This window comes from Erpetoichthys calabaricus, chromosome 9 (genome assembly GCF_900747795.2).
Source record: "Erpetoichthys calabaricus chromosome 9, fErpCal1.3, whole genome shotgun sequence".
In the NCBI taxonomy this organism is placed as follows: Eukaryota; Metazoa; Chordata; class Cladistia; order Polypteriformes; family Polypteridae; genus Erpetoichthys; species Erpetoichthys calabaricus.
This window is the reverse complement of record NC_041402.2, coordinates 93,293,342-93,315,929: the sequence shown is the minus strand read 5'-3', so window position 1 is coordinate 93,315,929 and position 22,588 is coordinate 93,293,342. Positions and strand designations below refer to the sequence as shown.

The 22,588-nt window shown below is 38.1% G+C and overlaps 1 protein-coding gene across 1 annotated transcript in view; it reads left to right on the top strand.

Moving 5' to 3' along the window:
• Positions 1-21,647, top strand: part of clstn3 (calsyntenin 3) — a 43,686-nt gene extending 22,039 nt beyond the window's left edge. Inside the window, exons 11-19 of the mRNA XM_028809930.2 lie at positions 4,260-4,304; positions 5,299-5,456; positions 5,672-5,820; positions 5,907-6,130; positions 13,251-13,412; positions 13,531-13,676; positions 14,192-14,327; positions 14,447-14,631; positions 19,906-21,647. Coding sequence (XP_028665763.1) covers positions 4,260-4,304; positions 5,299-5,456; positions 5,672-5,820; positions 5,907-6,130; positions 13,251-13,412; positions 13,531-13,676; positions 14,192-14,327; positions 14,447-14,631; positions 19,906-20,076 — 1,376 coding nt within the window. The 3' untranslated portion in view covers positions 20,077-21,647. The remainder of the gene's footprint in view (positions 1-4,259; positions 4,305-5,298; positions 5,457-5,671; positions 5,821-5,906; positions 6,131-13,250; positions 13,413-13,530; positions 13,677-14,191; positions 14,328-14,446; positions 14,632-19,905) is intronic.
• Positions 21,648-22,588: the final 941 nt, after the last annotated feature.

Below are 22,588 nucleotides of genomic sequence, written 5' to 3'. Positions count from 1 at the left end.
CCCCTATATGTTGATATATTGAATAGTGCTTTTCTAGTGGATACCAACAGCCCTAGATTTAATTTCAGCTTTTTAATAAATAGAAATAGTGTTTTTATTGATGAGTGAGTCAACTTTGAATTTTATACTGTATAGATTTGTGCATAGCATTCTCTCCACTCCAGCATGGGTATTCTTCCAGTTATTTTAGTTTTCTTCCCATATCTCCAAAAACATGCTGTTTGTTCTGATGGCCTTTTCTAATTTGTCTCTGTGTGAGTGTGAGTATGTGTATGTGTGTCAGTGGGGCCTATGAGTGACTGGTGTCCTGCCCAGGAGTTGTTTCCTGCTTTACACCCGATACTGTTGGAATAGGATTCTGACCCTAGCAATTATTAATTGGATTAAACAGGTCTGAGAATGCTGGTTTATGCTTTGTAATTCATCCAGTATTTCAACTCTGGATTTTCTGGGAGATTTTCTCTTTTTTATACTGTACAGAACAAATGCATACAGTGTAGTACATTTCAGTGATATTAGATATATATATATATATATATATATAATTCACAGCCTTATCCTGTGCTGTGACATCTTTCTTATAATATATAGATTAAAACTACAAAATGTTGTAAAGCTTGGAGTGGATTCATAATTACATTATACAGATTAAGCAAAACCTTTCTTGACATCTACCTATTAGACAGTCAACTAGAACTTCCTCTTTCATAAAACAAAATCTCTATACTTGCCATTCAATAAGTATAAATACTGTTTGTATCTAATTGTAAGTCTTTGTTTATGCTAAACTTCATTTGCCACACATTGAATATGCCGAAATTCAAATACAAATTTTGTACAGGGCCATCTATGCACTGTATATTTTACTGATAATTGACTATCTGCTTCTCTACCTAGTTCAGCATCAGCTGCAAATTTAGCCAAATCTAAATAATTTCTCTAAATGAAACAAGCAGCAGCCCCACTAATCATTTTTTGTGTTCTCCACTTCTGACCTGTAATAATAAATAAAGTTTCTTGTTTAAGCCAATTCTGCACACTTTGCTATTGATCCCTACCTCTTGTGGTCTGATAATTTAGCTAATTTACTGGCAGTTTTTAAAGGTAAACTCCTGTATAATCAAATGCTTTTGTTATTTCCTACAAGTCTCCAGCATACTGCTGGTAACAACAACAACAATATTTATTTATATAGCACATTTTCATACAAATGATGTAGCTCAAAGTGCTTTACAGGATGAAGAAAGAGAAAAAAGACTAAATAAAAAAATAAAATTAGGCAATAATTAACATAGAATAAAGGTAAGGTCCGATGGCCAGGGAGGACAGAAAAAACAAAAAAAAAACTCCAGACAGCTAGAGGAATAAAAACAAAATCTGCAGGGGTTCAGAGGCAACAAGACCACCCAGCCTCCTCTAGACATTCTGCCTAGCATAAATGACCACAATCAGTCCTCATGGTTTTCAGGCTTCACATGAAAGAACTTGATGATAATGGTTATGTGGACTTCTGGCCTTTAAATCATCAATGTAGGGACATCACTGTGCTTTGATTATATGGTGCTGGTGCAGATTGCCACCACAGAAAACCGGAAAAAGAACAGCAGAGAAGGTAGGGGTTAGTTCGGATTTCAGAGCCATCATGACTGATAATGATAATTAAATGCATATACAGAATATCAGGGTTAAACTAAAATGAAGATATAAGAAAGCCATGTTAAAATAATGTGTTTTATCAGTTTTTTAAACTGTATTAGCCTGGTGAATTTCTATTGGTAAGCTATTCTAGATTTTAGGTGCATAACAGCAGAATGCTGACTCACCGTTTCTTTCTTATAAGCAGACACTCATTTGAAGATCTAAGGTTACAATTTGGAGTGTAAGGTGAAAGACATTCTGAAATATAGGATGGAACGAGATTATTTAAGGCTTTGTAAACCATAAGCAGTATTTTTAAGTCAATTTTAAATGACACAGGTAACCAACGTAGTGACATCAAAACTGGAGAGATTTTCTTTTCCTAGTTAGAATTCCAGCAGCTGCATTCTGCACTAGTTGCAACTGATTGATTCTTTTTTGGGTAGTCGTGAGAGAAGTGCATTACAGCAATCTAGCCGACTGAAAACAAAAGCGTGAATTAATTTCTCAGCATCTTGCAATGTTATAAGAGGTCTAACTTTTGCTATATTTCTTCAGTGAAAAAATGCTGTCCTAGTAATCTGATTAAAATGTGATTTAAAATTCAGGTCAGACTCCATAGTTACCCCTAAATTCTTTACCTCCATCTTGATTTTTAATCCTAATGGATCAAGTTTAAATTTTGGTAACGTGATGTCTCTCATTTTAACGTGGCTGGAGAGTTGATTTCTCTGTCATTCCATTTGTAATTTGTTAATGACTCTAAATTAGTCATTTGTTGAATTGTTTGTGACTGAGCCTTGTAATTGACTAGTGCATTGCCAGGGGTTATGTTCTGCTTTACACCTGATGCTGCTGAGAGCAGCCTACCTCATCCCTAAATTGGATTAATAAGGTTTGAAAATATTATGTTATGCTATAAGCCAAAACATAAAGAAATCATTTATCTATTATAGAAATTGCTGAAGTTGACAATTCTATAAGGAAATTAACTTCATCCATGCATTAATTTTTAAGACAATTTAGACTCGGAAACTATCCGAACAGAGATGAGCAAAAGACAGGAAACCACCACATAGATGGGATGCCAAGTCATCACACTGTACACACCCAAGCTACATTCAATGGTTTAATTTGCAACTTAAAGCAACATACACATCTTGGAAATGTATAATGGAACCGTCACACCCAAGGGACAGCCACATGGTCAAGATAGAAATCTATACTCCACAAAAGCAGTATCTAGCCTGTGAATCAAACCTAAACTCCTGGAATATTAAATCACCAGCACTCCCCACTCTATCACATAGCTAGTCAAAATAATGCTCCTCATAACTGTGCAATTGGTATAGAAAACACTTTTTAAAGTGTATTTATTCATGTATCTATGATGGCAGCTGTAAGCAACTAATGAACCCATTATAATGTCCATCCATCCATTCATTTTCCAACCCGCTGAATCCGAACACAGGGTCACGTTGGGGTGTTTATCTGTTTTAGTGTTCTATTCAGGAAACATTTGTATCCAATGTTACATATACTGTACCTGCTGCTTCTTTCTGAGACTCTGTGAAGTGCCTTGAGCATGGGAAAGGTGCTATATAAATAACCATCCATCCATCCATTTTCCAACCCGCTGAATCCGAACACAGGGTCACGGGGGTCTGCTGGAGCCAATCCCAGCCAACACAGGGCACAAGGCAGGAACCAATCCCGGGCAGGGTGCCAACCCACCGCAGGACACACACAAACACCAAGCACACACTAGGGCCGATTGAGAATTGCCAATCCACCTAACCTGCATGTCTTTGGACTGTGGGAGGAAACCGGAGCGCCCGGAGGAAACCCACGCAGACACGGGGAGAACATGCAAACTCCACGCAGGGAGGAGCCGGGAAGTGAACCCAGGTCCCCAGGTCTCTCAACTGCGAGGCAGCAGCGCTACCCACTGCGACACCATGCCGCCCCCATTATAATGTGCCTTATATAATAAAAATTTAAGGGTAGGAAGATGTATTTAACTTTGAATGTGGCTTGAAAAACTAAGTCAAACATGTATGATACAATACTGTATGTACTTATGGGACATTTATGTGGGTGGAGCAGAAGAAGGAAGACTTTAGAAATAATCTGGTGAGCCATATTGTAAACCTTTCTTCATACAAATAGTACAATGTGTTCCACCATGTAATATTTTCCAGATGACTAGATCGGATAATAGCAAAATAATGTGTCCATGTAATAAGACTTAGGTGAATATGGACCCTGGCAGTGGCATAAGTTAGTTTCAAATGTATAGGGTATGTTTAATAAAACAATGCCATACCTTGCATATTACACTGGACCTCTACTAAAGATTTTAGTGTACTAATATAATTTTTTTTCATTATGGTATACATAAGCTTGTGTTGCATACATTATGACTTTTTTGAATAAGACATGCATGTTAGTAAGGCATGCAGAAATGACATTTAAATCATAAAATATATTTATTGTCATTAGATTAGTTGTTTGAACCAGTCTCACAAAGTGGATGCATGCAAATGTAAAATGTTTTCAGACTGTACCAGTTTTTTATTGTAAAACTTGATTGGCATTTTATTTTTTGTTTCCTATTATAGAAGAAACAGAGCAAGGGAAAGTAAACAGCACTGAGGCAAAAAGAGGTAAGTGCTGACTGCACCATTTTTTTGTTCCACTATTTGTGAACAGACTCTGACTGACAATACCAATGATCTAGCCCGGCTTACCGAAAACATTCTTTAGACACACTTACAAAGTGTTTGGATACAGAACAAATTCTTCCTTGATAAATGCAGCTATATCATAAAAATGCATTTACACCATAAAGTGGTCTGCATCATCTATCCATCCATCCATTTTCCAACCCGCTGAATCCGAACACAGGGTCACGGGGGTCTGCTGGAGCCAATCCCAGCCAACACAGGGCACAAGGCAGGGAACCAATCCTGGGCAGGGTGCCAACCCACCGCAGGACGTCTGCATCATCTATCTGAAAGCAAACCTAATGACTTGGCATGAGTATTGTTTTCTTTTCAAATCTGAGCATTGAGGTAGACAAGTGCAATGTATGCTACGGCAAACATCTCTGCTGGTGATGGACTTGCAAGATAAGGTGTAGACTTCGTGCATTAGGAGCCCTTTGGTATGAACATACATACTGGATTTATTGGTAGTGCCACTGACTTAGCCTTTAAACACGAAAAGTTATAAGCACTCAGTAATTCAATTATTTTCCAAATTAACCTCTTTCGACATGGGGGCTAAAACTTACCAAGACAGCACTTGGTGCAAAGTATGAGCCAATTCTGGACAATTCACAAGCTCCTTCATGCACTTTGCAAAATTCAAATGGTATTAGATCAGGATCTGAATGTGTAGTTTAAATATAATGATTGACAGAGGAGCATAACTGAACTGATTTTAAAAAAGGATGATGTTGATAAGGCTATAAAGGTGAATTGACAGGGAACATGTATCATTGGTAAAATTAGATAAAAATAACTGAACTGAGGAATGTTATTGCCACAGAATTCACAGGTTTGTAGGATAGTTTTCAGTTGAACGACCAATATACATGTTTCTTCCTTCTTCTTTAAGTATTGATAAATTGCTGTTATGTTTGGTTTTGCTTACTAGAGGAGCCTCTGCATTTCCAGTCCCACTTCCGAGGACTCTTAGCAGGATTCACATTAAGGCCAGGTCGAGTTGAGCCCCACAGTGTGATTGAATGTCTCTATGCCTGTCGAGAGGGGCTTGACTTTGGGGACCTGGAATCATTAGGCTCCGGAATGAAGGTATGAATGGACTTTCCTTGCTAATTTTTGAAATATTGAGTAAACAGTTACATTTCTCTTTGTTTTATCAAAGGTTTACCAAGCTGATAGTTTTTTCCTGTTTTAGTTTTAATCAGCTATCTACTTTATTTAGATTCATCATTTAATGTTTATGTAATAAGCATGTTGTATGTTATGTTATGTTGTAATATTAAGATCATTTAATTTTCTCTTAGGTTCATGTTAATCCATCACAGTCTCTGCTTATATTGGAAGGAGATGACATTGAAAATTTTAACCGAGCTATTCAACAGGTTACTTATCGCAACTCATTGAGATTTGCTACAGCAGGGGTACGCCCCCTTAAAATTTCCACATCATTACGGTATGTACCCCCTCTACATATAACTACTAATCTGTCTCCCAGTCTAGTTTTACCACACTGTCTTACTTTCTTCTCTATTTGTTCAGCTGCTTTAGTGAAGAAGGATGTATTTCGATCCGAGATGTTGAAGGGTACTTAGTAGTCTTGCAGCCTGACGCCCCTCAGATCACCCTGACTGGCATGGGTCACTTTGCGCGCCCTGCTACTGAATTTGAGAGCCCCCAAGGTGTCCCCCTTTTTCCAGAATTACACATTACCTGCTCTGTATCTCATGCTATCAACCGAGCAAGCCAGGGCATGGAAGGTGGAGGTAAGGATTCAAATTATACAGTTTCCTTTTCTGTAGACACTTTCACAGTAACACTCTCACCCAGGTTGTAACTTGCCATAATTCTGACATTCGGTCACAAGGAATTTTTTTTTTTCAAATTGCAATGAACAAAAATGGGTTACCTTCCTTGATTAATTAAGTACACATGAATGCAGTCTATAAATGATGAATTCATTAATAAAGAGTTTCATAAATAAATGCATGACATGTTATCTTCCTTTGCCCATTGTGCTGCCAAGAAGTGTTATTTATCCATTTGCAGCTTACAGTCCTGTAGAACGTCAGGTTGCAGTCATATGACCCAAAGAGTGAGAATCTACTGTACAGTATATTGTTAGTCCTAACAAAGATTGAGTGAATATAATAATTAATGTTTGCGTTTCTAAGAACTGCAAACTGTTAGAAATTATATTATTAACTGCTAGTAATTTTTTTATCATTTTTCAACTGTGAGCACCTTATGAGTGATGTATCAAAAGTATATACAGAAACAAAAGATGCTTCTGTTACTTGTAGTAGTGATGATATAAAAAAAACTGAGGCAGCCCATTAACTGTTACCAAATGAAACAGGTGAAAGTTTGTGCAGCACAGTTATAATAAGAGTCTAAAACTACTAACCTTTCATTTCCACTAAAAACCCACCAACATTTAAAAAGTTAAGCAATTCTAGTGATCAAACACTGCGCTGCAAATATGTACATTTTGATAAAGCAGTCGACAGTTTTGTGCAAAAGAAATCAAAAGGTTTACAGTGTTTATTATTTATGTGTGTATCATACCGTATATCACTGGTAAGAAAGTACTGTATAAGTAAACTTCACATTTGTAATTACACTTCAGAAATTAGGAATGTAAAAAAAACTATACATCACATTGGATTCAAGGTATATCTTAACAGTAAAACAAAAATAAATGCATGTATATGTACATTTGAGAAGTGTTTCACTTGCTGGTAACAATTGTTTCAATGTGATAGATATTTTATGGATAAGTGTGGTACTTCCATAGATTTACAAAGATGCTGACTTTAAACATGGACTGTCTGTAAAAATAATGAATGTGTTACAAAAAAAAAGTTGAATCTATGTGTTATTATGAATGTCTGATCAGCCTAAATTATTTTTTTTTCTCATACTAGGGGGCTTCACCCCCTGCTCGCTTTGCTTGCCACCAGCCACTCCACATCTCTGCCGCTCGTGTTCTGAAGAGGGGGGCTGAACACACCCCAAGGAGATGCGGTCAGTCCTCTGAAACCCCCTCTTAAACAGTGATACAATGGGAAACAAATAGTTTTTTTTTTTGCCTCCTCTTTGCTCGATCAGATGTTGGCTTGCTGCTGCTGCCGTGCCACATGATCTGTATCTCACATGGCACACTTCTGTCATATCACCTATGTCCATATACAGTATTCGATCTCTTTTCTCTTTTCCCTTTTCATCAATATCACATTGAATTTTGATTCCATGTTTGGAATTACTTCGTGACAATGCAACATAACTGCCTGTGAGTGAATATCGTTTCTTTCTCTCTATGAGAAATGTGTCTGACAATAGCATTCACACAAATGAGAAATGATTTCTCTTGTGGGATTTCACTTTCACCAAACAACAAATCTTTTAATTCTCACAGATACACCTCTTTATTGGGAAGAAACATTACTTTTTTTTCCCTGTTGGCAACACGAATTAGACGATCTACAAGTTTCCGACTTAAAGTTTAAATCCAAACAATATATTCGATCTCTTTTCACTGTTCCGTTATTTCACCGAGTAATGATTTCCATTTGTTTGCGCTAATGCGATCTTTACTATCCTTTTTTTGAGACTTTCGAATTTTTGTACTTCCATTACCTCTAACCTGCTCTACTCTTTGTTTTATTTCCGGTCCCAGGCATGGTTAAATCTCTTGGCACAAAGACTCATCTTGCGGGACGTGAAAGTGTCTCTCTGAGAAAATCACGTCTGGTCTAATTCCAACCTTCCAAGATTTTTTTTTTATAATAGAGAGATTATATTCCAAAAAAAATCTAACACTAAATACTTTGGAGTATTGTAATGAATGGATCTATAAATAAAAGGACACTGTTATAAAATATTTATCAATGTTTTATATTTAATTAAAACTAATGTCTGCTAAGCAAGTGTGAGCACCTTAACCAAAAACTGTTTTTTAATTGATAATGAATCAGTGTTTTATGAATCTGACCATTTTTTGATCATTGGATTTTGAGGAGTGGATTTTGAATGATTGGAAATGCAGCCATTTAACTGTTAAATTATGCCAAATTTCAACTCAAGTCAAGTTTATTTATAAAGCCCTTATATAAACACAGAAGTGTTTACCAAAGTGCTGTACAATTAAATAATCCATTCATCCATCTATTTTCAACCCGCAGAATCCGAACACAGGGTCACGGGGGTCTGCTGGAGCCAATCCCAGCCAACACAGGGCACAAGGCAGGATAATAATAATAATAGTAATAATAATACAAAGTGACATAATAACATAAAACATAATAAAATCCATCCATCCATCCATTTTCCAACCCGCTGACTCCGAACACAGGGTCACGGGGGTCTGCTGGAGCCAATCCCAGCCAACACAGGGCACAAGGCAGGATAATAACAATAATAATAGTAATAATAATACAAAGTGACATAATAACATAAAACATAATAAAATAACATTCCTTAATTACTCTCATTATGTATGGAATATGTATGAATATGGAGTACGAATGGAGGGTGCATGGGAGTTTGCCCAACCAGTCTACATGTGTTTTGTGGACTTGGAAAAGGTGTTCGACCTTGTCCCTCGGGGAATCCCTGTACAACCGGTCTCAGAACTTGGTCCACATTGCCGACAGTAAGTCAAACCCATTTCCAGTGAGAGTTGGACTCCGCCAGGGCTGCCCTTTGTCACCGATTCTGTTCATAACTTTTATGGACAGAATTTCTAGGCGCAGCCAGGGTGTTGAGGGGGCCCGGTTTGGTGGACTCAGGATTGGGTCACTGCTTTTGCAGATGATGTTGTCCTGTTTGCTTCATCAGGCCGTGATCTTCAGCTCTCTCTGGATCGGTTCGCAGCTGAGTGTGAAGCGGCTGGGATGGGAATCTGCACCTCCAAATCCGAGACCATGATCCTTGGCAGGAAAAGGGTGGAGTGCCCTCTCAGGGTTGGGAGCGAGATTTTGCCTCAAGTGGAGGAGTTCAAGTATCTCGGGGTCTTGTTCACGAGTGAGGGAAGAATGGAGTGTGAGATCGACAGGTGCATTGGTGCGGCGTCCGTAGTGATGCAGGCTCTGCCTCGGTCTGTCGTGGTGAAAAAGGAGCTGAGCCGTAAGGCAAAGCTCTCAATTTACCAGTCGATCTATGTTCCTACCCTCACCTATGGTCATGAGCTATGGGTAGTGACCAAAAGAATGAGATCGCGAATACAAGCTGCTGAAATAAGTTTCCACCACAGGGTGTCTGGGCTCTCCCTTAAAGATAGGGTGAGAAGCTCAGTCATCCGGGAGGGGCTCAGAGTAGAGCCGCTGCTCCTCCGCATCGAGAGGAGTCAGATGAGGTGGCTCGGGCATCTGATCAGGATGCCTCTTGGACGCCTCCCTGGTGAGGTGTTCCGGGCACATCCAACTGGGAGGAGGCCCCGGGGAAGACCCAGGACATGCTGGAGGGACTATGTCTCTTGGCTGGCCTGGGAACGCCTTGGGATTCCCCCGGAAGAACTAGAAGAAGTGGCCGGAGAGAGGGAAGTCTGGGCATCTCTGCTCAAGCTGCTGCCCCCGTGACCTGACCTCGGATAAGCAAAAGAGGATGGATGGATGGATGGATGGAGGGATGTATGTATGGAATACAGTGGTTATCCAATGCATAAAATACAAACCAACAACCATTTTGTTTGAATTAAAAGCCAGGGGGAAAAGGCGTGCTTTCAGCCTGGATTTAAAAATTCTCAAATTGGGTGTAGATCTAATCTGTAGTGGCTAGTTATTCCAAAGCCATGGAGTAGCCACCGCAAACACACGATCACCCCTATACTTCAGCCTTGTCCAAGGTATCACAAGTAACAACTGGTCAGACAGTCTTAGAGACCAAGAACAGGGCATATGGTTTAAGGAGATTGATGAGGTAGATCGGTGCTAAACCATTCAGAGACTTATAAACAAGCAATAAAAGCTTAAAATCAACTCTAAAGCTAACAAGCAGCCAATGAAGAGAGACCAATATGGGAATAATATGCTCAAGCTGCTGCCCCCGTGACCTGACCTCGGATAAGCGAAAGAGGATGGATGGATGGATGGATGGAGGGATGTATGTATGGAATACATTGGTTATCCAATGCATAAAATACAAACCAACAACCATTTTGTTTGAATTAAAAGCCAGGGGGAAAAGGCGTGCTTTCAGCCTGGATTTAAAAATTCTCAAATTGGGTGTAGATCTAATCTGTAGTGGCTAGTTATTCCAAAGCCATGGAGTAGCCACTGCAAACACACGATCACCCCTATGCTTCAGCCTTGTCCAAGGTATCACAAGTAACAACTGGTCAGACAGTCTTAGAGACCAAGAACAGGGCATATGGTTTAAGGAGATTGATGAGGTAGATCGGTGCTAAACCATTCAGAGACTTATAAACAAGCAATAAAAGCTTAAAATCAACTCTAAAGCTAACAAGCAGCCAATGAAGAGAGACCAATATGGGAATAATATGCTCTTGCTTATGAGTTCTAGTTAAAAGCCTAGCAGCTTCATTTTGAACAAGCTGTAGGCAAGACAGAAGTCACTGGCTGACTCATATATACAGAGAATTGAAGTAATCAAGGTGGCATGAAATAAAAGCATATATAACCTTCTCAAATTCAGAAAAGCAAAGAAAAAGCTTTACTTTTGCCAACAGTCTCAACTGGAAAAAACAGTTTTTAACAACAGAATTTATCTGTTTGTCCAGTTTAAGACAGCTGTCAAAAATGACACTCAAATTCCTAACTGATGCTGTACAATACTGTTTCAGTGGACTAAGACTACTAGCAGTCTTACCAGAAACCTCAGAAGGACAAAAAATCACAACCTCAGTTTTGTTCTTGTTAAAATCCAGAAAATTGAAGTACATCCAGCTCTTGATGTCATCAAGACATTTTAATAGAGACTATACAGAGCTGTTTTTAAGTGGTAAGTTATTGTGGGTGTCAGTGGCATAGCAGTTGAAAAACTTTCCATGCTTTTTTAAAAATAGAACCTAAAGGAAGCATATAGATGGAAAATAAAATAGGGCCAAGGAGGGACCCCTGAGGAACCCCATAATTATAAATGGACATGGAGAGGATGAAAATTCACCTATACAAACAGAAAAGTTCCTATCATTAAGGTATGATTTAAATCAGTCAAGCATAGAGCCTCTGATGAAAACAACCTTTTCAAAGTGAGATTTCTTTACTATAGCAGTGGCTCTCAAACGCAGTCCTGGTGACTCAGTGTGGTTGCTAGTTTTTACTCACACAAATTACACAGCACTGAATGCTGAAAGGCTGGCAGCTACTTTAGGTTGAGCCCCACTAGCATTGTTATTAGTAAATAATGGAGAATGAGAAGTATAAAAACTAAATTGCAGTAATCCCTTGTAATTTGCAGGGATTAGGGGTGCAGGACAAATGCGAAAATCCATTCATATTTTTTGGGCCCATGATTACTGTATATTCTAATTTTATTGTACAAATAAGATGCAAAAAGCTGAGAGAAATGCAAGATAAAAGGATTATTGTGCAAGCAAATCATGTGTGCAAGACTGGCTGCCTAGACAAAGATGCGTGGCGTTTTCAGCAGTTCTTTAGTGAACTATAACTTTTTACAAAATTTAAAATGTAATAAATTTGTGTGTGTATTTATGGTGGTAAATGACAAAAGTGATTCATATTACAGATGCAAAAGAAATCTAACAAAACACAGCACAAAATGATAAAACACTCACAACATAGTCCCATTTTGTGGATGTAGGTGATGGTGGTGTATTTATAAAATTAAATCCCCTGTGAAAAGCCTCCTGATAGTTATGTAAAGTTTTGTCCTACTGTGATGCTGATGTATGTGAAGATTTGTAGATGTTGGGAGCACTCCCAGTACAAGATGTATTCCAGCCCAGATGACTTTGCTTGGACAAGTGGCACAGGACAAGAGCATGAATCAAGGGAAAACTGTAATCCAGTGGGTGTAATTGTAATCCAATTGCGCAGTGAAGTGTTGAAACAAAAAGACACCACCTGTTGCGATCCTGCCAGCTTGTTGTGGCTCATTTTTAAAGCTAGTGCCCTCATCTTTCACATAGCAGCCCTTGCGTCAACTGTTAAAACTGCCCAATGACACAGTACTCCCAAGGTTGCTAGGAGTTGCAGTCCATTTATGTTGTCTGTGGTTTTCCGCAGTAGGTCACAAAACTTGCAGAATAATTTCCATTTAATTATTGATGATAAACCCGTGAATAGGCGGATCCACCAACCATAAAGGGCCGACCTATGTAAAAAAATAAATAACACTAGATGATTCTCACTTAACATGCACAAATGTCTGGTACATTCTAATAAAAAACTACCAGACCTACCAGACTTAGTTTGATTATTTCTACAATGACCACAAAACAAAAACTGGAAAATAAGAGTTTCTGTCATTAGGTGAAGAGCCCAATTAAAAAATAGAACTTGGCTAGAACAAAAACCTGCAGCTGAGTCTGAGAACCTCTGGATTATAGTAATGTAAATCAAACATTATATTTAAAATCTGAAGCAACCTAGTTAGGTTACAATGTCCTTTACGAGCCTGGTAAATCAGTTCAATGTTTGGCTTTTTTTTTTGGTAACATGATAGGCTTCCTATGCCACGACATCAAAATTTGGCACTGATTCTAGACTGAATTGGGTATATAGTGTTATTTTTGGCCCTCAATAAAACTGAGTTTCACTCCTCTTCTCTAAATGTACTGCATAAATGATTGACTCTAAATAAAAATGTTGATATACTATGTCAATAATAAACCTTGACATGGTACTTACAGTGATAGATATTGTAAAAATATTAATTTTGTTACAATATTTTTGATTTCTGCAGCCCTTATGTCTGATGCTATTGCTCACACCTTGGATGGTTGCGAAGTGTCACCAGTGGGTGAAGAGCTCGATCTGCGAAGAGAAGAACTTCTGCTCGATCATGAAATTGTGAAGGAGAAGGGCCTGGAGCTTGTCAACACAACTGCATACTTGGCTGTGTCAGGCAAGTGATTACAGGATGAGCTATTGTAGTTTAGATGGAAAGTCTGTATGTTTCACCTTAATTCATATTATCTACTTCATCATACAATAATTTTCCTCTCTATCCTATGTCTTTTCAGGCCCTGAATCTATTTCTGTGTACGAAGACATCTTACGTTCTGTGCATTATAGGTTGTCTCAAGGTGTAGCACTGTATGAAAGAAAATTTCGTCTATCCTGCACTGAGATGAATGGACGATATGCAAGTAATGAGTTTACAGTAGAGGCAAGTAAAGAATAATAAGGTTTAGAAAAATTGAATTTCAATACTTGTATATAGATTGTATACTTTTACACAAACCTGGACTCATAGTAGGGTAGACATTATTTTACAAAAATATTTATTGAATGGTGCAGATCAATTTTTCACTATGAGTTTTAAGTAATTTCCTTAGAACATTAATTATAGTGAATGTTTTATATAAGAAGTATGAAAAGTCTAAGCATAACTCATTACTACTGAGTTAATTTGCCATACCGGATAGGATTGTAAATAGCATGAAATTGCAATGGTCAATATTTAGAAAATAATGCTGTATAAAGAAAATATGTGGATTTAGTAATAATCACATTAGGCAGTAAACTATTTATCTTAACAGTCATTTGCCTCTTATCTAAAATTAAAAATTAAAACAGCATTGGTAATCTGGTAAGGGATAATATCCAGTATCATATATGAAATAGCATAGTCTTTGACAATTGTATTTTACTTTCCTAAAACATATATTTTTTATCTTTTAGGTAAACTTCCTGCATAGTGTTGATGGACAATCACACCCAAGCCACCTGCTTTCATCTCAGCAGTTTATGCACCCATCACGCCATTTGCCTGCAGAGTTGGCAGGACATAATGTTCCCTTGGAGCACCGGAATTCTGGTACTATTATACCAGTCACCTGTTTTGTTAACAAATTTTGTCCTTTTATCCTTATCTTGCACATTGTGTAATTTTTTTCCTACTATTCTTTTTCAACCAGTCTGTCTCTCTTCTTCTAGTGATTCCTGGCGCAGCAACTATCATCATTGTTGTCTGTGTGGGTTTTCTTGCTCTTATGGTTGTGCTTGGCATTTTCCGAATTCGTTCTATCCACCGTCGTGGAACAAAGGAGCGAGCTGGATCTAAGGATGGAGAAATTGACTGGGACGATTCAGCTCTGACTATTATAGTTAACCCTATGGAGGTAAGTCATTTCATCAAATTAAATAATCATTTTGTTCAAAGGAAAGAATGCTTTCATCTTTGCCTGGTTCAAAAGTAACTCAGAGAGAGTCCCAAAGGACCCTATCTGAGCAATCCAACGTCCAATCTTGATGCTGTATGTCATAATGGTTCTATTTGTCTGTACTGTGTTCTGGATAACTTCAAACTAGATTATTAAAGTTTTACAAAACTATAATGGTGTAAATTGAGAAATGCATTGTGCTATTAGTAAATCTGTTTTCTTTAATATTTTGATAAAACATCCATGAAAGCTGTTTTCAGCTGAAGAATAAGTGAAAACACTAACCGCTCTCATTTTCAGTCTCCAACCTACACAGTCATAAGTATTCTACTTTTGCTGCTCTGCCATGTTCTCTGACATATTTTCAGTATATTTGTATATACAGTGGAACCTCTAGATACGAGTTTAATTCGTTCCAGCACTGAGCTTGTATAGCGAATTTCTCGTATCTAGAACAAACTTCCCCATTAAAAATAATTGAAATCCAGTTAATCCGTTCCGCACCCCAAATATATTAACATAAAAATCAATTTTCCTAACAAATAACACTGATAAATTATATATACTGTAGTCTACCTTTAATAAATAACACTGGTAAATAATATAACTGATTATTAAAAGAATCAAAACAGGTGTCCAAAGTGCAGTAGAGCATTCAATAAATCTTTAAATAAATAATCCTTAAAACAGTTGTGAGTGGAGGTTTAAAATACACAAGAATAACAATCCTTTAACACGAGGTTAAAACGTCAAAAGGATGCAGTCTTTATAAAACAGATGACAATCCCCGGTGCTTCTTCTCTGTTAGCGTCTCACCTGCGGGCTCTGCAACAGGCGAGACACTGTTAATGCAGCTGACCTTCTCTACACCGTCCTGCTTCAGCTGTTTGGCTCGCCTGTTCAGCTACACGCGAGCCTGCACACACACACGCACACGCACACGCACACGCACACACACACACACACACACACACACTCACACTCACACTCACTCTCTCTCTCTCTCTCTCTCTCTCTCTCTCTCTCTCTCTCTCTCTCTCTCTCTCTCTCTCTCTCTCTCTCTCTCTCTCTCTCTCTCTCCTTTTACTTCTTCTCCCCCTTAACCGGCTCGCGCTTCTCTATATATGCGGGGAGGACATGGCAGCTGCAGCCCATCAGCCACAGGAACAATCATGGATGTGGGCAGTTTCCCACCTGTGCACTTAAGTGAGAAACGCAGACACCGTAGATCGCGGCTCGCAACTGCTACCACGCCCCCTCGCTAAGCCGCGAGCTATACCCACAGCCTGGCTCGTGGCTCGTTACGCGAGCCAATGCTCGCATTTAGATCTGAATTTTTCGCTCATACTTTCCTCGTATTTTGAATTTCTCGTATACAGAGGTGATCGTATCTCGAGGTTCCACTGTATATATATATATATATATATATATATATATATATATATATATATATATATATATATATATATATTGTCAATAAACGGACGTTCGAGGGCACTGTTGCCCCGTGAAACCCAACAGATAGATGCAGACACAGGCTTAAAAGCACCCAGAAGTATTTTAATTTTCTTCTTTAAAGTACCCCAAAGCACCTCCACCATGATAAACAAGTAATAACTATTATAATTACACAATACTAAACAAAATAATTCTCCTCCTCTCCTCCCAGCAGCTCCATCACACTCCCTCCCAACTCCGGCTCGCTTGCTGGATTCCCATCAGTCCTTTATATAGTTCTTGACCCAGAAGTGCTTCTATTCTTCCTCCCACGTGACTTACTAGTACTTCCGGGTCAGCTGGAGAATTCAAGTTTTCCATCGGCCTGGAAGTACTTCGGGGTTTCCGTTGTCGTAGTCCATTAGTACTTCCGGGCTAGGTGAGAATTTATTTTCCCACCAACTTCCCACAGCGGCACCCACGGTACCCCGCAAGGCTGTGCTGCCGAACTCCAAATCCCATAGTGACCTGCAGGCAACCAGGGTACCACTGCAGTCCTGGGAAGCTGCATTCTATCATCTTGGGGTAAGCAGTGTCGGCAAGTCGCTGCCTTCCCCTATCCTTTTATTCCAGGGGCATCCCGGCTGGGTTGAGCTGCCAGCTGTCCATCACAATATATATATATACAATGGAACCTTGGGTCATGACCGTAATTTGTTACAAGTTGTAACCTGATTTAGTCGTGACCCGAAGTAATTTCCCCCATACGATTGTATGTAAATACAATTAATCCGTTCCAGACCATACAAACTGTATGTAAATATATTTTTTTAAAGATTTTTAAGCACAAAAATAGTTAAGTATACCATAGAATGCACAACGTAATAGTAAACTAAATGTAAAAACATTGAATAACACTGAGAAAACCTTGAACAGAGAAAAGTAACATTGCAAGAATTCACGCTATAGCCTTATGAACCGCTCGCTGTAAACACCTTTTTTTAATGAGTTTTAAGCACAGGGAAAACATCCATCCATCCATCCATTTTCCAACCCGCTGAATCCGAACACAGGGTCACGGGGGTCTGCTGGAGCCAATCCCAGCCAACACAGGGCACAAGGCAGGAACCAATCCCGGGCAGGGTGCCAACCCACCGCAGAGGGAAAACATGAACATTTAAAAAATCCGTAATTTAACAAACAACCAAGAAAAGTAACATTGCAACAATGCACGCTTCAAACCAATCACTGTAAACAGAAGTGAAGTGGAGGTTAAAATCATCCAATAGAAAAAAGTCTTCATTAAATACAACGAGGTTAAAACAATGCTCGAATCAGTCTCTTTAAAAACAAGTCCGGTGCATTCTTTAACTGCCTTCTCGGCCTTACGTGGCCAGCCCTCTCTCTGTCTCGCTCACTCTCTCGCATTCTCTCTCTCTCGCTCGCTGTCTCGCGCTCCCTCTCTCTCGCTGTCTCTCTCTCTCTCTCGCTCCCTGCACAGGGAATGCACAGGGAGAGACTGAACACATGCGGAAATCATCGGCACGTACGAACCGGAAGGGAAACTGGCTTGTTCGTCACCCGAGTGTGTGGTCATGAACAGATGCAAAAGTCTGGCGAAGTTTTTGGTCGTAACCCGATTTGTACGTGGTCCGAGACATTCGTGACCCGCGGTTCCACCGTATATATATTTATAAACTGTTATGCGGCTTCACCTGGGAAATTTTGGGCCTCAGTTAGAGTACTATGCAACTAATGTGTGGGCTGTAGGAAAATATTTGCAGCCTACACAGAGCCTATTTGGGCTGTAATTTAAATACTACAGTGATTTTTTCACACTTTTGATGTACCTTAATGCTAACGGCACTTTTTCAGATTTTGTGCCTGTGGAGTTCATGGCGGTGCTAGGACAAAATGTAGAACATTTTATTATGTAAGCCCGCCCCAATGAACAAATTTTGGTAAAGAAACTTTTTTTGAAAATGAGTGTTTATAGGGTACCTACTGTAGAAAGTCAATGTGACCCAGGAAATAAGGGGTACACCCAGAGTTAGAACTGTTGGGTCAGTCCACGGTCTTCTCCTGATGAAATGAAGGAAGTCATGCGGTACTTAACTGTAGTAGGATTGAGGCCCCCTTGAAATGCAGGTACCTCTGGGTGCCAGGATAAAATGTAGAAAATATTATTATGTAAACCCACCTTGTAGAACAACTTTTTTTAAAAACAGTTTGTCAAAATTGGCATGCTAAGCTAACCATTGTAGTAACTATTTCAACCCCCTTGAAATTTGAGTACCCCTAGGGCCAAGACAAAATGGAGTAAATTGCTTTATACAAACATAAACTTCAAACTCAAAACTTCAAACTCAAAATGTGCAGTACAGTAATTCCAAATAAATAACTGTTAGAATTTGCATCTGAGAATATTCATGAGTAGCAGTATTTAGTCTAAAAAACAATGCAGAGTCAAAGAAGTAAAAAAAAATAATGGTAACTACTGCTAAAAATGACCCACTGGGACATCCAAGCTCATAAAGGAACACTTGGTCATACTTAAGCAGTGCCCACAATCCACACTCAGTGCATACTACAAAAATGTCGAGACCCAAAAAGATGGAAAACAAATAATATAATAAATAATAGAGAGACAGAATTATCTGAAAACAATAGCAGGATTTTTACACAGACAAATGTAATGTAGTAACCTGCTGTTTTGATTGATTGGAAAACAAAAATTTTTTCTATAGCACACTTGCATACAAAGAATGTAGCTCAAAGTGCTTTACAAGGTACCAAATAAAAAAGTTTAAAGAAAAGATAAACAAAATAAAAATAGTTAAGCGTAGGAATTAATAAATGGCATAGGAAAATTAGTAAAGAAAAATAAATGAATATGTACTTAAGTCATAGATAAAGTAGAGTCCTTATTTTCAAGTCTCTAATGATAGTAAGTCTGATATTATGGTCAGATGGCTGGGAGGGCAGAAAAAAAAAACTCCAGGGGTGCAATGCTGGAGAAAAAACAAAATCTGTAGGGTGTCCAGGGCCAAAGGACCATCTAGGCCCTACTGGGCATTCAACTTAACATAAATGGTCTGAAGAAGTTCCTTATTGTTTTTTAAGCTTCATCGTAGAAGATTCAATGCAGTGGGTGAAATCAACAGTTTTTTACAAACATCACAGGTGGCTGCACAGTACTTTGATCTGGAGTTGGTAATTAATAAAGACTGTAAGTTAATTAAAAATATGATACTTCTATGCATATTTTGGTAACGTATTCAAGATTTTTGGTGGATAATGGCAAAAAGCTGCCTCACCTCTTCATTTATACTTAGCTCTTAGAATACTCGTAATAGTCAAGCCACTATTAGAAAAGTTAAGGTTATGACTGGGAGTGTTAAGGTAAATGCTCTTCAAAATATTTAAAGGAACAAGATAATTTAGAGTGTTATATACCAAAACTGACTAAAAACTCTAATGGAGAGACAGAGACAGAGACATATAGAGAGAAGAGATGGTCGGTGTGTTCACTGGTGTTTCAGACAGTAGACAAATAAACAGGCAAACAAGAACGGGCCACGTTGTAAGGCCTGCAACTGACCTATTGGAGAAAAGACAGTGCAAGAGAAACTAGACAGGTTTCCAAGTTTGCTCAATCCATTCATGCAGGTATCTTGAACTTAAAACAAAAAAGAATTTTCTTTCTTTCTTTTTCTGTGGTAATCCATTTTATCCAAGCATCAATTTATCTGGTTTTCACTTTGATGTTACAGTGTTTTTCTCTAACTTTTCCAGTCGTATGAGTCCCGCCATGGTGTCTCAGTTGATGGTAGCAGGGAAGATTTAGAGGAGGAAGACGGTGACGAAGATGAAGAGACACCAGAATCTCCTCCAGGTGATGCCTGTGATGATCAGCACATCATTCTCAAGACTGATCCTAGAGGCCATGCCCCTCGACGTTACTGAGAAACTTTACTCAATTGTCTGCCATTTTGGCTCTGGTTCCTTACTGGTTTGTGAAGATGAAGTGCTTACTCAATGCTAGAACCAAGGTGGCATTGATTTCCTCTAGCCTTCTGGTCCTGGGGTCAAGAGACATACACACAAAAGATTATTCTTTCATAAACATCCCCATACTGCATAGTGCGGGGCCAATGAAGCATTTCATGCCTCCTAGTATGCCTCTTATTCATCAGAGAGCATGCCCATGTTTGTCTGAGAATGAATGTCTACTTGTCTTTGTATTGCTATTTATACATTTATTTTTTGATTGAATGACGGCCATCAGTTTCTTTGTGCTTTCCCCTAATCATTACTTAGAAGTAGGTATACATTCAAACATTCACAAATGTGCTCAGCGGAATGTCTATCTTTTCTGAAGTTTCAGCTTTTTGATTGTATAAAAACACTGTAAATATGTTTTTCTTCCTCTCCCTCACTTTTCTTTCTTTCTTTCTCTTTCTTTCTTTCTTTCTTTCTTTCTTTCAACCACTGAACCTTGTCAACCCCCTTTGCACCCTATCTCAGGTTAAAACTTTCAAAGAAATTACAAAAGACCTCAGTCAATTAACAAGTAAATATTTTTTCACTTAATTAGAATAAAAGATTTTACATTCATTGGTAATATAAAAACCCCAGAGTTTACACCATTTGAGAATTGATTATTGGTGATAGTTTTTTGTTTGGACAAAAAGAGGTCCAACAACCAAGAGCAGTTAAATGTAATGTCTGCTAATGTAAATGGGAAATGTGACATAATTATTACTGAAATAATATGTGGGATTGAGTTAGGACTATGTAAAGATTTAAAACAACCTTGACATCACACTTCTCTATATAAAATATCTAAATGAGGGAGTACTGCTTACAGTCCATACACTAACACACGATAACCATTTTTTCTATCATAATAAACCTGAGGAAGGATACCTGTAGCCAACAATAACCCTTTAGAATAAAATTTCAGGAGAACCAGATTTGAAACATATCCATTAAAAATCATTCAACAACTGACTAATCCCCAAGTAATCGCATACATGCTTGACACATAATTAGAGAGAGAAAATGAAGAAGACAGCTTCTAAGGAAGCGTATCTACTGTTTAACAATATTATTTGAAATAACAGGGCATTTGTAACCCTAAGAACTGCTTCAGTTCAGTATTTCTCTTTCAGCCTTCAAAACATTCTATCTGTTAGTGAAGATGAGGAAGCACAGCTATTTGTGAAGCAACTGAATTCTATTTATTTTAAAAGTAATTGTGGCAATGTTGTCCTTTTCCGTCCTAAATTCCTGTTCCTGTGTATCTTCTAAAAAGCTGCTTTACTCTTTCTCACATCTTGTCTCTGAGAACACTCTCCGTTTCTGATGCCCCCCATCTCTCCTCATGTTTTAACCTTTTCCTGCTATCTTGTGTCTTGTAATCTTTTTGAAGACAATGTATTGAAATTGTGTCTGTTGCTAAGAATTGAAACATGAAAAATTATAATTAAAATTTAAGTTGTCATTAAAAGGATACAATTGGACTGATGTTAAAATTGTTTGTCTTAGACTCTTTATTCTGTCCATTTCCTTTCCAAGTCCATTCAATGATTTTTCAGTGTCCTTTAATGCCTTCAGTAACATAACAGATAATGTAACCGTGTTATATATATATATATATATATATATATATATATATATATATATATATACCAATAAGATAGATGTCATTTAGCATCTTTTTGTCCTCTTCACCATAACCAATTGCAATGTAAAGCACTAAATAAAGAAAAATAGGGAGAACACAAACTACACAGGAATAGACACATGCAAAAAAAGATGACCTTATTGATGTCTCTGTTACGGTTTTTAGGGTGTCAGTCCACTACACAGAAGTTATTCACACAACTGTCCTTATTCAAATTTAGATTTAAATTTGTAAATCAAATAACAGCCTATTCCTATGATGCAGGGCATCAAAATGGACATTAGCAGAACCAGTTATTTAATCTGGTAGGAATAAAGGTTACTTTGGCAACATAAATTCATTTAAAATACCCAAGATAAAATGCTTACTTACACTTGGAAGGCTTATCATCATATCAGTGTGACTAAAGCATGGAGGTTCAGAAAATTTAACAAAGTGGTGAGTGGAAAATTTGAGGGGTCCCATGCACAAATTACAAGATTGGCAATATTACTATGTGGTACACATGTAATTGTTCTAACTAGCAGAAAACTAACAGGAACAGAAGATGGATAAGATGATATTAAATTCAAAAGCACAAGCAAGGGTCATTGCCAAAGTCAAAATTTTCCAAAATGAATTAAGCCCAATACACAAATAAGAAATCAAAATGAAGAGACACAAAAGAAGGTCTAAGCCTTTAAGTACCACCACAACTGTTTTGGTTATTATTTGGCGTCCACAATCATGGATAACCAAGTAGTAAGTGATGCTGACTTTTATACCATCACAATAGTCACATCATACTTT